Source organism: Pyrgilauda ruficollis, unplaced genomic scaffold, assembly GCF_017590135.1.
Source record: "Pyrgilauda ruficollis isolate IOZ18807 unplaced genomic scaffold, ASM1759013v1 scaffold56, whole genome shotgun sequence".
Taxonomy (NCBI): Eukaryota; Metazoa; Chordata; class Aves; order Passeriformes; family Passeridae; genus Pyrgilauda; species Pyrgilauda ruficollis.
Genome location: NW_024527266.1, coordinates 2,882,182 through 2,899,375, shown reverse-complemented (window position 1 = coordinate 2,899,375; position 17,194 = coordinate 2,882,182). Strand labels below are relative to the sequence as shown.

The 17,194-nt window shown below is 54.4% G+C and overlaps 1 protein-coding gene across 1 annotated transcript; it reads left to right on the top strand.

The window, feature by feature from the left end:
• The first annotated feature begins 1,005 nt into the window (after positions 1 to 1,005).
• On the top strand, positions 1,006 to 16,844 carry CARD10 (caspase recruitment domain family member 10). The gene is made up of 21 exons (XM_041481752.1): positions 1,006 to 1,049; positions 2,979 to 3,197; positions 3,520 to 3,657; positions 3,990 to 4,315; positions 6,155 to 6,337; positions 6,688 to 6,843; positions 6,963 to 7,088; positions 7,232 to 7,426; positions 7,525 to 7,662; positions 8,343 to 8,458; positions 8,706 to 8,746; positions 9,447 to 9,567; positions 10,025 to 10,205; positions 11,035 to 11,158; positions 11,510 to 11,750; positions 11,979 to 12,048; positions 12,388 to 12,487; positions 12,812 to 12,970; positions 14,935 to 15,056; positions 15,695 to 15,810; positions 16,021 to 16,844. Exons 1-21 carry the CDS (start codon positions 1,043 to 1,045, stop codon positions 16,226 to 16,228), a joined length of 3,087 nt encoding a protein of 1,028 aa, XP_041337686.1. The 5' UTR covers positions 1,006 to 1,042; the 3' UTR covers positions 16,229 to 16,844.
• Positions 16,845 to 17,194: the final 350 nt, after the last annotated feature.

Below are 17,194 nucleotides of genomic sequence, written 5' to 3'. Positions count from 1 at the left end.
TGCTAGAGAAAATGAAGAACAACTTAGCCTTGAGGGGGGAGGGTTGATGTTGGTGTCCAGTTCCATCTCTCCCAGAGCCCTCTTTGTCCAGTGGCATGCATAGATTTGGGCAACTAACTACATTGCAGGTGTGCAGGGTACTCTGTGCAAACTCTTTGGGATGCTGTGTGGACACACAGATCCACTCCTGGGATTGCTGTGGCTGCTTGGACCAGAGGAAGGCTTCCCAGCATCCACTCCTGGCCTGTGCCAGGCCCAGGTTGCAAGCCCCTGCATGCCCTGGAGTACGTCTCCATCACACTGCCCTGGGGTGTCTCCACACCCAGTTCCACCCACGGACACAGCTGAGGACTGGGGCCAAAACCTAGCCTAGGGATCTCTTCTTGGCCTGGATCAGGCATCTTTCCAACACTCTCAACATTTTCCTCTTGCTTGGATCCCCCCTCCATCCGGAACCAGACCTACAGCTTGGGTGGCCGGGCTACAATTTCTGCAGCCCTGGAACCAAAGGAAGCCTCTCCTTATGAATCTCTTCTCTGTGGAAGAGTGCGGGGGGCCCGTGCCTTGCCGAGGAGACCCCCATCCTGCCCGGGCAGGGTCCTGGACAAGGCGGGCACCCCCTTCCCCCGCCGGTCTGTCGGGTGCGTTTCGGAAGAGAAGTGGCTGGCGAGCCACATCCTTCCGGGGAGCAGCTCCGTCCCGGGGCTGGGGACCGAGGTGGGTTAGGAGGCCAGGACACACGCAGAGAAAAACGCCTCCCGGCTCGCCCAGGTGAGGAGCAGCCGGAGGCTCTCAGAAACCGGCAGTGGCCGAGGGGGATCCGCCCCCGCCCCGCCGGTGAGTGCCCCCGCGACCCCCGGAGGTGGGCAGAGCTAAGCTCTCCATAGCCCGAGGGGGTGCCGGCTTCTTTCCAGCCGGCTGGACGAGGGAGGGAAAGAGAGAGAGGGAGGGAGGCAGGGAAAGAGGGTGGGGAGGGCGCTTCAGACACACCTGCCGGGGCGGCGGAGCGGAGCGGAGCGGGGAGCAGCCGCCCGGAGCGGGGATGGCAGGTAAGGGCCGAGCCCCGGCCGGGAACGGGGTCCCGGGAGCGGCGGAGCCCCGGCCGGGAACGGGGTCCCGGGAGCGGCGGAGCCCCGGCCGGGAACGGGGTCCCGGGAGCGGCGGAGCCCCGCCGGGCCCCCGGCGCCGCGGAGGCGGCGGCTGCTCGCCGGCATCGCCCCGGGCCGTGAGTTTCGCACCGGCTCGGGAGTGGTGGTAGTGGTGGTGGTGGTGGTGGGGGATGTCTGCGCTCCTTATCCTCTTCGGCAGCCCCCTCCTCAGGAATGGCCTGCGGCTCGGCTTTTCTCGAAGAGCGCCTTCAGACCGGCGGAAGGGAAGCGCTCCCTCCGCCGCCGCGGGAGGGGGGTACCCGGACGGGAGCGGGGCTGCAGCTCTGGAACCTTCTGCCCACCCCTCCCCTCCCTTTCCACCTCTGCCGAGAAGCTGGTCGCGGCTTGTACAGCCGGCTTGAGTTTCTTGGAGAAAGAGTTTGACTTAAAGGGACAACTCTGGTGTGGAGTTTGAAACAGCTCACTTCTGTGACCTGCTGCTGTGTCCTCCTCCAGCACGCTTGCGTTTATGTGACAAGAGTCTCAATGAGAGTTCAGCTTCTGCAAGAAACACTGGTTTTATTCAACACAGAACAATCCATATCTTTATTTGTATTTAGGCTCCTAAACTCTTTGGTGCAGAAAATGAGACACTTGGGAATCTTTTGTGGTGTCAACAGTTCTCTGTTCCTGCTGTCTTCCATCTATCAGACCCCAAGCCTCCTGTGCTTGTATCTGGAGGATTCACTTCTGCACAGACAGCTCTCCTAGCCATCCTCCTTGCTGTGCTGGCTATCAGTCTGAAATAGCATGCTATAATTTGCACCACAAGTAAAAAAAACCCCAAAACCAGCAAACAGAACTCCACCCTCAAATTTCCAAAGAAAAGGAAAAAGACTAAGACGTTTCCTTCCCCCATGGAATGTGAACCTCTGCCCTGCCCCTGGGGATGTTTGTGTGCCTTGGCTGCCAAAGCTGGACTTAATGCCAGCACCGCAGCAGCAGGTAACCGTGCACATGTTGGAGGAGAAATGGCTTCTAAGTCTCAGGAGATCTTTGCTGTGCTTTGCCTTGACAGCTAAAAGGATTTGTGCTGGCCTGAGAAGCAGATTTCATTTCTCAAGTGAAAACAGGTAACTCTGTTTGGGTTGATCCACAGCTGGAGAGAGAGAGCACATTGCACATACCTGCTCCGTCACAGCTTGTAGGACTTAATGGAGCAGGTTCACCATGGCTCTGAGAGGTTTGGGCCCCTTCACTTGAGGGGTTCTCTCCTGCTTTATTTGGTTGGCAGAGTGCTTGCCTTGTTGCTACATATTTTCAGGGCTCCGTACAGCTGTGTGGAAGATACACCAAAGATATGCTCATGTGATTCCCTGCTGATGCCAGTACCTGTAGCTAAGCTTCTCTGTGGGATGGTGCCCTTGAGAACTTGTTTGGTCGCCAGTGCTTGGTGCACAGTGCCAAGGATTCATTTGCTGGATACTTTCCAGCCCCAAGGATGAGAAAGCATGTCCCAGGCTGCAAAAAATCTTGGTCCTGAGAGTTTCCCATTCTCAGGAATGGGACAAAAGGGAAAGTGTGGCTGGGGGGATTTAAGAATATTTGAGAGATAAGGATGATATCTTCTCTAGACTTCCTACTGTATAGGCTTCTAACTCCCTTATGCACCACTTGCCTTCTACATATCTAAGGCTCTAGGTGGACACACAAAATGCTGCTGAACCCATTTTTATGTAAAATATTTTCTAATGTATCTGAGTCTCATTGGACAAATGGAACATTTGTAGGATCATACCTCGACTCACGTTGTCCCATGCCTACTTATGCCTTCTCCCTGTGCTTCTCCACCATTCCTCATAATTTTCTCCTTTTCTTTTATCCTTCCAGCCGTGGAGAATGTGCCTCTCCAAGCAAGCAGCCTCTCAGAGCAGGAGGAGGAGGAAGACACCATCTGGGAGAAGATCGAGAGTGCCCGACACCAGCTGACCCGCTCCCTGAACCCGGCCAAGCTCACCCCGTACCTGCGCCAGTGCCGCGTCATAGACGAGCAGGATGAGGAGGAGGTGCTGAACTCCTGCCGATTCCCTTGCAAGAGCAACCAGACAGGTGGGAGAAGACACCAGCTTGCACTTGGATGGGCCTGGTTTGGGGGGGATAACGTGATTTTGACACACAGGGGATGCTGCACACACTGTGCTGCTCCCTCAGCTTTGCTGTTCTCTGCAGGGCTCTGTACCCAGGGCCTCGCCCTGCAGGCACACAGAAGAGGGCAGTGCTCTCACCTCATTCTCTCTCCTCTAGCCATTCCCATTTCTGTGGATGGAAGTAGATCTGATGGACGTGCTATTCTCATATCATGAAGTGGGGCTACACAGTGTTCTCTCTGTTTTGCAGGGAATTCATCCTAGCTCTTTATCTGTTCTTCCAGGTTACCTGATGGACATCCTTCGGCGCCGTGGAAAGCGAGGCTACGAAGCCTTCCTGGAATCCTTGGAGTTTTACTACCCAGAGCACTACACACGGCTCACGGGGAGGGAACCAGCCCAGCGCTGCTCTATGATCCTGGGTAGGAGCAGGTGCTCTGTTCTCCCTTCAGCTGCTGCTTGCATGGGAAGGGCCAGAAAATTTTGTGCAAGTTCCTGTGTCTGCTTAGTAACTGGGTTTGTGCTGGCAGTGTGTGAGGAATCCTGACAGTTCTGTACTCTGGAACTGGCAGGGAGGGGGCCACCTATACAGGTGTGAAAGACTGTGGTGCCGTAAGCCTGGGACAACAAGGGCTGCAAACCCTCAGGAGAACTTGTCACCTCTTGGTGGAAAGCAGAGCATTGGGCAAATCTGTTTCTTGGGGTTACCCCTGTTTCAGCAGCCAGGAATAGGTTCTCCTTTGTCTCTCCCCAGATGAGGAAGGCCCTGAGGGACTAACTCAGTTCCTGATGATGGAGGTGAAGAAGGTGAGGGCTCAACGGAAACAGCACCTGCTGAAGGAACACCAGCTCCAGGTGAAAAACCAGGCGTTGGAGCAAGAGCAGGTCCGGCTGGAGCAGCAGCTGAAGGAGCTCCTGAAGGTGCAGGAGCGTTGCCAGCGGCTGAGAGAGGAGTGGGACTCCAACAGCGTGGAGCTGTTGAGGCTGAAGGACGAGAACTACATGATGGCCATGCGCTACGCGCAGCTCTGCGAGGAGAAGAACGTGGCTGTGCTGCGGAGCAGGGACCTGCAGCTGCTGGTAGGGTCCTGGGGAGCACAAGGGTGGGCAGCAGGATGTGCTGGGGGTCTGACGGCCGAGAAGGATGCACACAGATGTCTGCACGTGGTGGCTTGTGAACGTGAAGGAGCTGATGGCACACAGGATGTGTGATGGGGATCCTGCCCTGCTCTTGGTGGAAGTGTGTCCTGCAGAGAGGCTGAGGCATGGGCACAGTGCAGGAGGCTCGCCACTGCCCGGGGGCAGCTGGAGATGCCTCCTGCCAGCTGGTGTAGTTGGAGATATATCTAGTTGGAGCCAGAAGCGGGGCTGCTGCCTTCCCTGGCATCCCTCGATGCTCAGCCTGGCTGCTGGCACCACAAGATGCCGTGTGTGCTCCTGCCTGTGCTGCTCTCTGGGCAGCACAGGCAGGCAGCAGACAGCTCCACTGTCAAGCTGTGTGTTTGTATTTACTTTTTCCCCTTCAAGGGTTTGTGTTTTCCTCTCCCTAGGGAGGCCAGTGGCTGTGCAGCCACTCACTGTGTGTGTGTGCGCTGCCTGGAGCTGCCCAGCCTGCCTTGCTGAGCTTAGGAGCCTTTTGGCCCAGACTCCATTCTCCTTGCCACTCCCCACCGCCTCCTCATGTCTCTCATGACGTTTGTAAGACTCATGCCCTGCATAGCTGCAGGAATTCGTGACACTGCACTCCAGCTGCCAGGCTCTCACCTCCTGCAAACATGCACCCATTTCCTGCCTGGGCAAGGACAGCCCTGCCTCAAACCTATTAATAACCCATATTTTTAAGTGCTCTGCTGCCTCCTGGCATTCCCCCTACCAGTCTGAGCCTGGACCTCTCACACAGCCTTGTGATTGCCTTTCATACCTCATTCTGTTCTGCCAGTGGCAGGAAACTCCCCTACCTTTTTTCCAGTATTCCTGCCAATAGCAGCTCCCCTGGGCCTCTTTGGAATAGGGAGGTGAATCACTTGAAGGCAACTGTGGGCTGAAGAAATCCCCATGGAAGCAGCGTCTCAACTTGCCTTCCCCTCCTGACTCTTGGGTCCAGAAGTGTCTGGTCCCCAAAAGTCATTGTAGGTCTTTTGGGCAGATTCACAGAAGTAATTCATCTCTCCTTGAATCCCTCCTAGGCAATTTTGGCAGCTTCTTGGTGACTTTGATAAGCTTCTCCTGTCCCATTTCCTCTCAAAGCCTTACTTACCTGTGGAATTGGTTCTCTGATCAATCTTAGCAGTCATTACAAGTCTGGGAGGATCTTTCTTACCCTTAAAAGTTGCTGACCTCTGCTATTTCCTGTGACGTGTTGATGGAGGAATGTGGGACCAGGCCAGGGAATAATGATGGGACAGGCCTGCCCCCGTAGTACTCTGCAGCCTCCAGCAGCTTGAACCTCAAACACCTCCCAGGCCAGAGGTGGCCTCCCACACTGAGTAGTGTAGGGAAAAATCCAGTGGATTTTTCTGTTGTCAATTTGTTTCTCAGCTGCTCTAGGAATCTTTGAGATACTCACAGCTGCTGGCCCTGGCAGCGCACCAGAGGTCCCACATCCACCCACGGTCAAGGCTAGCTGCACTGTGGATGCCCCAGGGTAGCAAGGAAGTTCTTGCACCAAGAGATGATCCTGAATGTGCTTATGCAAGTGCGTCTTCCTCCTTTCCCTGAGGGAGAAGCTTTTGTGTGCAGCTGTGCTGCTAACCTCGGCCCAGCAGTAGGATACTCCTTCACATGGTTGCCTGTGGTTGCCTCGCGTGCCTTACTCGCCTCCAGACCTGTTTTCTTCTCAGCACCTTCTCTGCTTTGCTCTCCTAGTAAGGCAGAGGTGCAGGGCCACGTGTGTCAGACTGTTTCTTCCCTGGGTTGCAGGTGGACCAGCTGAAATGCAAAGTCTCCAGCCTGGAGGAGGAGTGCAGCCTGCTGCGGAGACAGGCGTCGGCACCGCCCCAGCGAGAGGCGGAGGAGCGCGGCCATCCTGACGCCGTGTCTGAGCTGTGGGCTGAGAACCAGCGGCTCACGGCATCGCTGCAGGAGCTGCAGGGCATGTTGCAGGTACCTGCTAGGGCAGGGCAGGCTCCAGGTCACCTCCTTTCCTGGGCCACCTCCAGTGTTGTTTACATAGCCACTGGAAAGATGGGGAAATTGTTGGTTTGGGCTGGCCTGTCCCATCCTCCGAGCATATTGCTTGGCTGTGGTGGCTGCCATTGCGTTTGGGTAGTGACAGGTGCTTTTTTCCAGCTCTGTAATTCTTAATTGGGCTCACAAGTATGACTTTGTGCCTTGGAGTGCACAGCAGATTGATGCTGCGTGATGATGGCAGTTGTGCCAATCTGCCAGTCACTGCCCTGCCTCTCGCCCCCTTGGTGCTTGTGGTGCAGTGACAGTGCACTCTTGCCTCTTAGAAACCCGGTGAGGGCCCAGTGCCAGGCTCTGAGCAGATCCTCCTGGACATCCTGGAGCATGACTGGAAGGAAGCCCAAGACGACCGGCAGGATCTCTGTCAGAAACTCAACTCCCTGCAGAGTGAGCTGCAGTGGGCCGAAGAGCTGAGGGATAAGGTAGAGCATTCATCACCACCTCTGTCCCTGCACACCAAACAGGGCCTGGAAGAGAGGGGAGGGATGCTGTAAAGCAATTACTTTCAGGAAGGCTAATGCTCGTTGCTTGCTGTTACCAGTACCTCCAGGAGGTGGAGGATCTGCAGCTGAAATACCGAACGCTGCAGAAGGACTGTGATCTCTACAAGCATCGTATGAACACAGTGCTGATGCAGCTGGAGGAGATCGAAAAAGAGCGGGACCAGGTAAATTGCTTTTGACTGCCCAGCAAGAACAGGCCTCTGGACAGCTCTCCTTCCCCAGTGGATCTTGTGCAGCCATGCCAGGGTGGGAGGTGTGGATCAGCAGTGCAGCTCTGTGTCTTTTCTCGCTGTCTGGCTCCTTGCAGGCCATCCAGAGCCGTGATGGGGTGCAGCTGCAATACTCCCAGAGCCTGATTGAGAAGGACCAGTACCGCAAACGAGTGCGGGCCCTGGAGGAGGAGCGGGATGAGCTCCTAAGCAAGCTGAGCCAGGCAGAAGGGCTGAAGAGCACGCTGGAGGCACAGCTGCAGCGGTGCCGAGGCAGCCGCAGCCTCAGCAAGGTGAGGGTGGCTCAAGGAAGGGGGAAGAGGGAAGGCAGAGGGGTCAGGACTGATTTCTGGGAGATGCAAATGGGGTGATGGAGTCCCTTCTCTCCCAGATGTGCAGCTCTTCCTACTCCCTCTGCTCCAACCTCAGCAGCACCTGGAGCCTCATAGACAACCCTGCAAATGGACTCATGGATACCCTGGGGACTTCTGTTGCCCCATTCCCAGGGGATTCAGCCATTCAAAGCATGGTGAGTGCTTGACCATGTGAGGCTGGCCCTGAGCTGACACTGCTCAGGAAGGGCACACAGGCATTGGAGCGGCTTCATCGTGAGGCTGTGCCTTGGTGTGGGGTGGTGTGTAAGGTGTAGCAGATCTCAGATGCAAAGCTCTCAGTCTCTAACAAACTGGCCAATGCTTCCCTAAAGTGTGTGAAAACCCTTCATTCCATTTGACACCCTATAAACCAACAGCCTCATGTAAGATGCTGTCCTCCCTAAAATGCTGTTTAATCTATGCATACTGGAGGAGAAATGAACCCTATAGCAGCATTGTGTTGTTTTTAAGGGAGTCAGGTTCTTTCCTTTGACTCCTTGAACTGCCATCCCAGAGCACCCTGAAATGGGCAGTCCCACAGGTTATTCATACATCTGGGTGTGTGGTGGATAAAACAGAAATATAAGGACAAGGGTTGGATAGTCTGTCCATCTGCTACTGCTCCCATGGCTTGTGCTTTGCAAAAAGGTGGGGATGCAGTGTCATAGATCTCTAGCTGAGCTATCTGCTTGGGAAAACAAGGTGCCCCTGGGAGTTAGGAGGGATGAGAATTATCCTGAAGAGGGTTGTGCTGTTTGCTTCCTTGACCTGAAGGGGACAGGAGAAGTGGTGCTGGGTGTTGGTGTTAGCAAGCATGTCTCTCACTCTGCCCAAGGATGAGACTCCCGACAGTGAGAAGGATATCAACCGCCTTTCCACCTTCCCCTTCCCTCCCTGCATCGGCTCCATCCTCCGTCGGCAGCGGGAAGAGAGGTGCATGCCCCACAAAAGGTGATTGGTGCTTGAGGGCTGCTCGTCTCCTCTGTGGGGGTTGTGGGGTTCAGGAAGAGATGCCTGGCAGGATTAGGAGAGAACCTGGAGTGGAAACTGAGTGGAAAGGCTGTCTGGAAGGTGTCTGGAAGGCTCTAGGGGTGCTTGGGGTGGTGGGAAAGTCTGTGGAACTGAGATTGAGCATGGAATGCAAACAGGCTTTGGAAAAGCTGCTACCTTACAGATCCATTTTATGTCTTCTTTTTAGCTTGTCCTGTGGCTCCTTTAGCAGCATTGAAGATGGAACAGGTACAAGGCTTTCCTCAATGGGCTTAGCTAAAAAGGAGTGGGTGCTGTAGGGAGAGGGGTTGGACAAGTGACCCTCCTTCGCACCTGTGGTTTATGTAGCTCATTGCAAGGGCTCTGAACCTCTAGCATGGGCCCTCATATCTCCTGTGCCTTGTGAGGCACAGCAGCTGGAAAAGCTGGCTTTTCCTCTGCAGAGCAGGTAGCTATTTGCATCAGCTCTGTTTGGCTCATGGAGAGCTGTTGAGGGGAGTAGGTAAGAGAAGAGGGAAATACTTTTGGTAATAGAAGAGGGAAATACTTTTGCCCTGGGGTGTTACTGGATACTCCCTTTATCTGTTACTACCTGTGTGATGGGTTTTAAGTCTCCTGGAGTGAAGAGGAGCATCCTGTATCCTGGTGCTTTCAGGTCCTGTGGTAGGTGCTGGTGGCTGATCTCTGGGCACATTCAGGTGGCCCTGGCTGCTGCTGCCTTCTGACCAAAATGCTGATGAAGGGAATGAAGATTTGCTAGTTCTCAGGAAACATGGGAAACCCTTTTCTTGAGGGTGACCATTCAAAGCCTCCCTGCAGCCTCAGTCTCCCAGTCAGATGCTAGAAAGTGGTCAGGAGAGGATGGCAGACCCTTGCCACCCCTAGAACACGAGCTCCCTGCGGCATTAGTACAGGTAAAGCGCTCCCTCTCGCTTTTGCTCTTTCCTAGGCAGCAGTTTTCCTGGAACCTTGCTGGAGGCCTTCTCCTCTTCTTCCAGCAGCACCTATGCCAGGGTGAAGTCGGAGATCTGCTTGTCCACGCTTTCCAGCCACAAGGAGGTCACCAGGAGGTGACTGCTGCTCTCTGAGCTGGGCACTCTGTGGTGGTGCTTGAGGGGGCATTTTGTGGTGCCAGGGACCATGCCTGGGAGACCCTTCTTTTCTGCCCCTCCCTTGCAGTTGCAGGCCTTTTCTTGCTTGTGGGAGAGAAGAGCAATGAAGATCCTATAGTCCCTGCTTCCTAGCAGGACTTCAATTTTTTGCACCATCCTATAGGTTATGTCAGGGGTGGAGATGTTGCTCTGGGCTGGATGGTAGGGAAGGACTGTGGGAGCCCAGCTTGGCTTTGGTGGTGGGGCTGGTGGGATAGAAGGGGCTGTGGGGCTTTGTCAGCTCTGTGTCAACCCTGTTGAGTCACGAGCTCTGTGCTGCAGTAAACACCCTGTAGCTGGACACAAGGCACAGGGGACTGGCTCTTACAAAAGCCAGTAAACCTCGGTTGCCAGACTTGGCATTTCTCCTTACCAGGTCACTGGTGGTGCAGCTCACTAGTGTGGGTCATCCCAGCCACCCCTCACCCCAGGAGAAGAGGCTTGGAGCAGACATCTCCATCCTTGGAGGGAACAGGACAGGAATTTATGTCCAGTGGGTCAAGCCAGGCTCACGGGTTGAAAAAGCAGGACTCAGGGAAGGGTGCCGGCTCATTGAGGTGAGTCTGGGAATGGGCTCCTTTTGTGGGTTTGCAAAGCACCTGAGATGATGCAAGGAGTGCAGAGTGATCCCCAGTGCAAGATGACCTCTCCCCAGCTTGAAGTCCACCTCCATTTCTCTTATTTTCCAGGGCTGCTCCCTGTCTAGAACTTTACACAGCACAAACACCCACCTGGGTCTCACAGTACTTGAGTGTACCTGTGCATGTGAAAATGCCAAGACCTTCTGAAACCCTTCCTTGAGCTGTGGGAAGGGAGAAACAAAAATGAGTCACACAATTAAGATGCCAGTACAGCTTTGTGTCCCTCACCTTTGTGTCTGTCACCTTGTGGCTTTTCAGAGCAGTTTGCTTCCTGCATCCTGCACATGCTCATTGCAAACCAATCAATTCTGGAGCAAGATTTCTCAGGCCTTTGTGACCCTCCTGAGTATAGAGAATAATTGCTCTGAAGAAGGCTTCTGGGAGGAGGGGAAGGGCATTTGTTTTGCCAAGAATGAAACCACTTGAAATACAGTTGCACCACTTGAATTAATATCCCACCTGTAAGTGAAAACAAACCAGTGCTCCTGCTCCCACACACGTTCATGCACACACACATTTCCTTTCACGACAGCCCACCATCCAGACTGGGTGATGGCTGGCAGCAGGTATTTCAGAGGCAGAGGAGGGAGCCAGAGGCAGACTGAGGATGCCTGGTCCTCAGATACAGTTTTTCCCAGACCTGCCTCACTCTGTAAAACCTTTTGTGTAACCCTGATGGGTGAGGGAGCCTGGGGGGTGCATGCTCTTCCAGCCCTTAGGTCTAACGGCATCGGGTCCTTGCTAGCTGAGGGTGCCATCGCTGAAGGAAGAGGTGCTTTCCCTGGAGAACTGCACACGGGAGGTTGCCTACCTGAGCCTGCTGCACTGGGATGAGCCATCTAGTCTCATCTTTCAGCTTGACCTAGAAGGTAAGGTGCTGACAGCTAGGTCGCCTTTCAACCTGAGCTCTCTGCCTCCTTTCTAGACCCTCGACGCAAACCTGGAGATTAATCTCAGTTATTCTCTCTCCTCTCCTGTTTGGTCCTAGGCCACCATGTCAGACACAGGGGTTGGCCATAGCTCCAGTAGCTTTCCCTCTCTGGTGTGACTTGTGCATCCTCTGAGTTACGGGACAGAGGTACAGACCTTCTGTCTGTTTGCCTCCTCTGCACCCCAGCCCCAATCCAGAGCGTCACAACTGTGCTGGGGACTTGGCTTTCTTACTGGTGACTGTTGGCTACTGCGTCCCCACCTGTGGTGACCTGTGTTTTATGCTCCAGGATACCAGCCTCTGCGGGCAGCCCTGGAGGAAGGGAAGAAATTTTCTGGAGACTCGTTCTACGTCCGCAGCAACGTGTTGCTCCTGGAGCCATCAGACCCGTACGCGCTGTGCGTGAAGAGCCGGGAGATCCTGCACGTCACGGACACCATGCACAGGGGCCGCCTGGAGTGGTACTGCTCTCGCGTCGACCCCTTGACCCTGCGGGACCTGGACAAGGGCACGGTGCCCAACTACAGCAGGTGAGCAGCAAGAGGAGGGAGGCAGGGGCTACCTGCCCCCTTTGCCTGTGCTGGCCATGCCCTCGCTGTCCTGGGGCTGCAGACTGACCTCTCGGTGGTGTGGGATGGGTAAGTCTTGTTCGGGGATCGGTGTGGAAGTGTTTGGGAGCCTTTGAGCCTTTGATCCCAGCAGGCTGTGGTCCCTGGGGCTTCTGGAGTTGCTTGAGTGCAAGCTCTCTGTCTTTTCAGGGCTCATCAGCTTTTGAAGATCCAGGAGAAGCGCCAGGTGCTTGGGCAGCAGAGAGGCCACAGAAATACCGTAAGTCAAATAAGAGGGTGATGAGAGCCGTGGTGTGTGCCCGTGGCCATCTCACCACCTCAGAGACATCTGCCCCACTCTGTTGGTAAACCAACTTGTACAGAGGTGGCAGATGGGTTAGCAAACAAAGCAAAAAAAGGCCAGGCAGTGTTACTGCTCTGTGGCTGCTTTTCTACCACTTCCCCACTTCCCAGACTGAACCTAATGAATGGCAGTCCTAATCCCTTGCTTTTTGTAAGGGTGCTCCATCCTTTTTGCCTGAGGATGTTCTGCAGCCAGTTCTTCATGTGTGTGGAAAGGGCAGTGCTCTCAGCCAAATTGCCTTCACTTTCTCCTCAGCTAAAGAAACGGGCCTTGGGCCAACTGCGCTTGGTGAAATCCAAGCCACAGAGGAGCCCAGAACAGCCTCCCCAGCAGCTGTGGCTGGACCCCTGCTCAGGTGAGCTGTTAGCCCTGTGCCTGCCCTGTCACCCTTGGAGACCCAGTTGTCCCCTGGTCGTCCAACCTTTTCTGGGGAATAAACTGCTGTGTAACTCAAGGGAGTCCCAGAAAACGGGCAGGGGGTTTACATCCAGGGTATCTGTCCATGAGTGAGTGTTGTAGCCAGGGTAGGGTCTCTCCTGGGACATAAGATGATTTGGTAGGCGCCTCCATGATTCAGGATGAGGAGGTGGTACAGAACAATGGGATGGTCCGTAGGCTGTCCTACGTGGTCTCCTGTGTTCTCACCTTTGGCTTTCTCTTCTTCAATGCTGTCTTCCAGACCCAGACATGAACCTGAAGCCTTACAGCCTGGTGCGTCCTGTGGTGGTCAAGACACCCCGTCCTGTGGTGCTGTTGCCAAGCTGCATTGCACCACGGCTCATCAGGAACCTGCTGGACCTGCCCACCTCTCGCCTGGACTTCCACGTGTGCCCAGCAGGTAGGCAGGCAGCAATATGTGGCTGCTCAGTCAGTTTCAGTGAAGAACTGCTCCTTACTTGGAAGGTTGAGTTATGGTCTCATGGAAAGCCCATGAGATCTCTCTTCAGACTGTAAGTGTGGGAATCTCTCGGTCTTCCCATGTCATACTTGTCACTTTTTTGGGCTGCATGTCTGCAAGATATTCCCTGCTGGTTTTAACTGTGTCCTATCCCTTTGGCCCACAGGGAAGCCAGCCCTCCCTTCTGGTCACCTGAGGCATGGGGATCTTCTCTCTTCCCTTGAGTGGGTGGTGGTGTAGCATTGCCTTGCTCTGGGTGGCTCTTCCCAGAGTTGAAAACCCTGGCTGATGTGGGATCTGCAGGTTGACTTCATGCCAGCTCTTCCTGCCCAAAAACGGCAGGATCCAACCTTAGAGCTGTTATCCCCCTCTTTCTGCCAGGAGATGTGAGGCTGACACACAGCTAAAGAGGCTGCTGGGGAAAGGGCATTTCTCCTATAGGGAATGTTCAGAGAGGACACCTTCCTCTTTCCTCCTTCCTCCTTCCTCCTCACGTCTCCAGTGCTCTCTTTTCCCGGTGTTTAGAGTTCTCCCTTTGCCAACTGTGGGACTGAAAAATGAGTTGGTTTATTTGTTTGCAGGGTAATGATGGAAGTAGTGAAAAATCTCTGGTTTGCTGAAGGATGGCTCTGAAAATTTTGGCTGCTGGGCTTCTCAGCTGAGTGACTTGGCCATATATCCTGTCCTGCTGAGCCCTCTGCAGGGTCCCCCTCACACTGCACGGGGGACCTTCTTCCAAGCTTTTTCTGCCATTGGGAATATACACTGAGGGCAAAAACTCCATTGTCCCCTGCTAGTCTTGCTGGCTGTGAGAGAAGGAAAATAATCCTTGAGCTCCAAGCCATTTCTCTTTTTTTTGCTGCCGGTATTTATTTCCATCTTCCAGGAGAGTCTGTTGCCTGCAAAGGAAACGTGGCTTTGCAGGATCCAGGTCTGCCTGGGAAGGACTGTGTCACCAGGCAGAGGATGCCCAGCCAGCCTGGAACCTGGGATAACTGGAACATGCTCTGGACCCAGTTCCAAACATGCCTTCTGCTAAAAATATTACTTTATTTCCATCTTAGGGACAAGCAGCTCCTAAAAGCCTTTTTATGATGCCTCCTCATGTTTCCATAGCAGTGTAGGCAGCTGCCTGGAGCAGCATGGTGGGCAGGTAAAGCCTGGCTCCTGCCTCAGCCACACTGGGATGCAGAGCCTGTGGCTCCCAAGCCAGGTCTGGGTGTGTGTGTTGTGTCAGCCTCCTTTGGGAGTGACCAGGGGCACCTGGCTGTCCTTGGTTTGACCATTGCTTTGACCATGCTGCATCCAGCTCGTCCCCCAGTTCTCTGTCCCAGCATCACCTCTCTGCTGCTTTCCTGGTGCTGGCTGCTGCATCCTGTCCTGCCTCTGAGCAGGCTGCCAGCAGCAAAAGGAAGTGCAGCTCATCCCCATTTTCCTCCCCCTCTCCCAGCATACACCCACTCCTCTTGCTTCCCCAGCCGTGGTGCTCACTTACAGGAGCCGTCTGTAAGCCTGTGTAGCGCTCAAACCCTGCAGAAAACCTATCTGGCAAAATAAAGTGGTTATTTTCCTGCCATGCTCTGTTAGGGAGGGGTTGGGACAGTGTGGAAGTGGGTGGATAATGTCTGTGAGCCAGCTTAGGCTGCTGTGGTACAACACAAGGTGCTGCTCTTGCCGTGCAAGGTGTCTTCAGCTGTGATATCTCGCTTGTTGCCTACCAGAAAGCTGCAGGATATCCATGCCCAAAGTGTGATGCTGTATAATTAGTCTTGCTCTCCAGAATCCGTAAACACTGAACTTGATAAGCACCAGTGCAGCAGCCAGCATGTGGGATCTGAGGTAGAAAGTCTGTGCAAGAGGGAGAGGGGGCTGACATCTCTCTCTTCCTGTTTCTTGGCTTGCAGAGAAGCTGGCAGGAGGGGATCCCAGCGCAACCCATGCTCAGGAGCACCCTGTGTCTAGAACTGCCCCCCAGGACCAGAGGGAGAGTGGACGAATCCACATGATCCGGGAGGCAATGGAGAAGGTGCTGAGGCTTTTGGTGTGGGGAGAAAGGGCCAGGATGGGGCAGCTCATTCAGACTGGAGGAGAGGAGGGAGCAGCTGAGTGGGGGAAGAGGGAGAGTGGTGTGGTGATAGAAAAGGAGCTGCTTGCTTGGGGGTTGTGTAATTTGGAGAGTGTTTCAGGTCGGGATGCTGTGGAGTTGTGGAGCAGATAAGGACATTTCCCTGAGTCTCTGATGAGCTCAGATAAAATAAATGGGAAATGGGGATTTGTGGGAGAGGCAGTGGGACATGCCATACTCAGAAGTGACCTCCCTGCTCTCACATTCCTCATGTTCACCAAGGTGGCAGCAGCTCTGCTCAGGGCAGAAATGTGAGGCTGCGGGTGACAGCGATGACAAAGAGGATGTGAAGATGAGCTGTGGCTGAGAGAGGGGTCCAGTGAGCTCTTGGGTTGGATTGGCAGTGATGGAGTGGGTGACCCTGCTCTTTAATTCTCCCCTTTTCTATTGGCACTGTCCATAAATCTCACTTTTAATGGAATTAGTATTGGAAAAGCAATGATATTGCACAGTATGGGGTTTGATTTAATGTAACTGTCAGGGGCTGGGGTTATTTTTTCTCCATTTAAATCAGTAAATCTATTCAATTTCCTTTCCAGAATAAACACTGCCTGCTAGAGCTGGGAGTTGAGGGTGTGAGGGATCTAATTAAAAGTGAAATATACCCCATCGTTATCCATGTTGAGGTCACTGAGAAGAACGTTAGAGGACTCAGGTGAGGAAAGAGCGTGGCATGGATGGAGCATGTCACGGGAGGAGAGAGAAGCCTGGTCTCTGTTCAGAGACAGAACGGGATCAGGCGAGAGCACTGGGTGTGTGTGCTGGGCTTGGTGCTGCGAGGGGAGTAATTCCTTTCTGTACGTGGTGGTTTTGTCCCCCCATCTTGTTATACCCAGGGTGACATTTGTCCCTGTGTTTTCTGTAGGAGCTTGCTGGGGAAGGCGGGCCAGCGGGACTCGGAGGTGCTGAAGGTGTGCCATGCTGTGGAGCGGGCTCTCCACACCCTGCCGTGCTCCTGGGCCCCAGTGGAGCCCCACGCCTGGAGCCACGCCGAGGAGCTGCCCAAGGTGGTTCGTGGATGCATCTTCCAGGAGCAAACCCGCCCGCTGTGGATTGAGGAGGGTGATGACTGAGTGGGGGGGTGGCAGAGCGGCTGCTGCCACCTACTGTCCCCAAGAGCTGCTCTCAGAGGTCCCTGCCTTCCCAAACCCCTCCAGGTAGTGTGTTCTTCCTCCCTGAGGGGATGCTGGCAGCTAAGGCCCCCCAGGGTAGCCTTTCTCACCCCCTTGAGGGCCGCCAAGAGCCAGGAAGTAACAGATAACAGTGCCTCCCCTGTCTGAGCTTTCTGTATTTCCTTGGAAAGACATCTTCCATCATGGTGGAAACCACCCCTGTGGGCTGTTCCCTGTCACCTTGGGCTGCCCTTGTACGTGGTCAGATTGACAGACAGGGAACGTAGGGGAGCTGTGTGGGATCAGGCTGCGTAGGAGCATTTCTCACACAGATTTCAAGCTCCTGAGCTCTTCTCCTGTCACACCATCTCCCCTGCCCAGTGGCACCGTGTGCTCCAGGTCCTCTCTTCTCATCTACCTCGCCTCTGGCCCCATGGCACAGGGAGCATGGCTCATACACCCGTGACCCACTGCGGCTGGAGTGACACTAAGGTTACAACAAACCCTTGTTTTATAGGAGCTGTACTCTTTATTGCTTGTAAATTATTAATGGAGCCTTTCACTGGCAAACCGCCTGTAAAGGAGAATTAAATACCATTCATAATGGGAATGGGTGGCAGGCTGCGGGCTTGTGTGTTACTGGGGAGGTGTGGGTGATGCACGATGGGATATTTTTCTCCTCCTTCGGGTAAGACCCAACTGCCCAGCCCTCCAGGGGAAGGAGGGAGCACTGCCATTGCTCTTGTAGGGCAGCAAGAAGTGTGGGGAGAGGACAGGCTAAGTATGCCACAGACTAAGTCCCCTCCCTTTTCTACTTGGCCCCTAGTTTTCAGTCCCTTGCTCTCCCCAGCACTGTTGGTCAGGGTGCCTTAGGAAAGTCAGGGAAAAACTCACTTGAGTTTTGAATTGTGTCTGGCTGGGATCCCT

What these genes read in the sequence shown, in the direction of transcription:
- CARD10 (XM_041481752.1), top strand. An exon ending in TCCGGGAGGCAATGGAGAAG is followed by an intron (nt 15,057 to 15,694) that starts GTGCTGAGGCTT and finishes TTTCCTTTCCAG; the next exon opens with AATAAACACTGCCTGCTAGA. An exon ending in AAGAACGTTAGAGGACTCAG is followed by an intron (nt 15,811 to 16,020) that starts GTGAGGAAAGAG and finishes TGTTTTCTGTAG; the next exon opens with GAGCTTGCTGGGGAAGGCGG.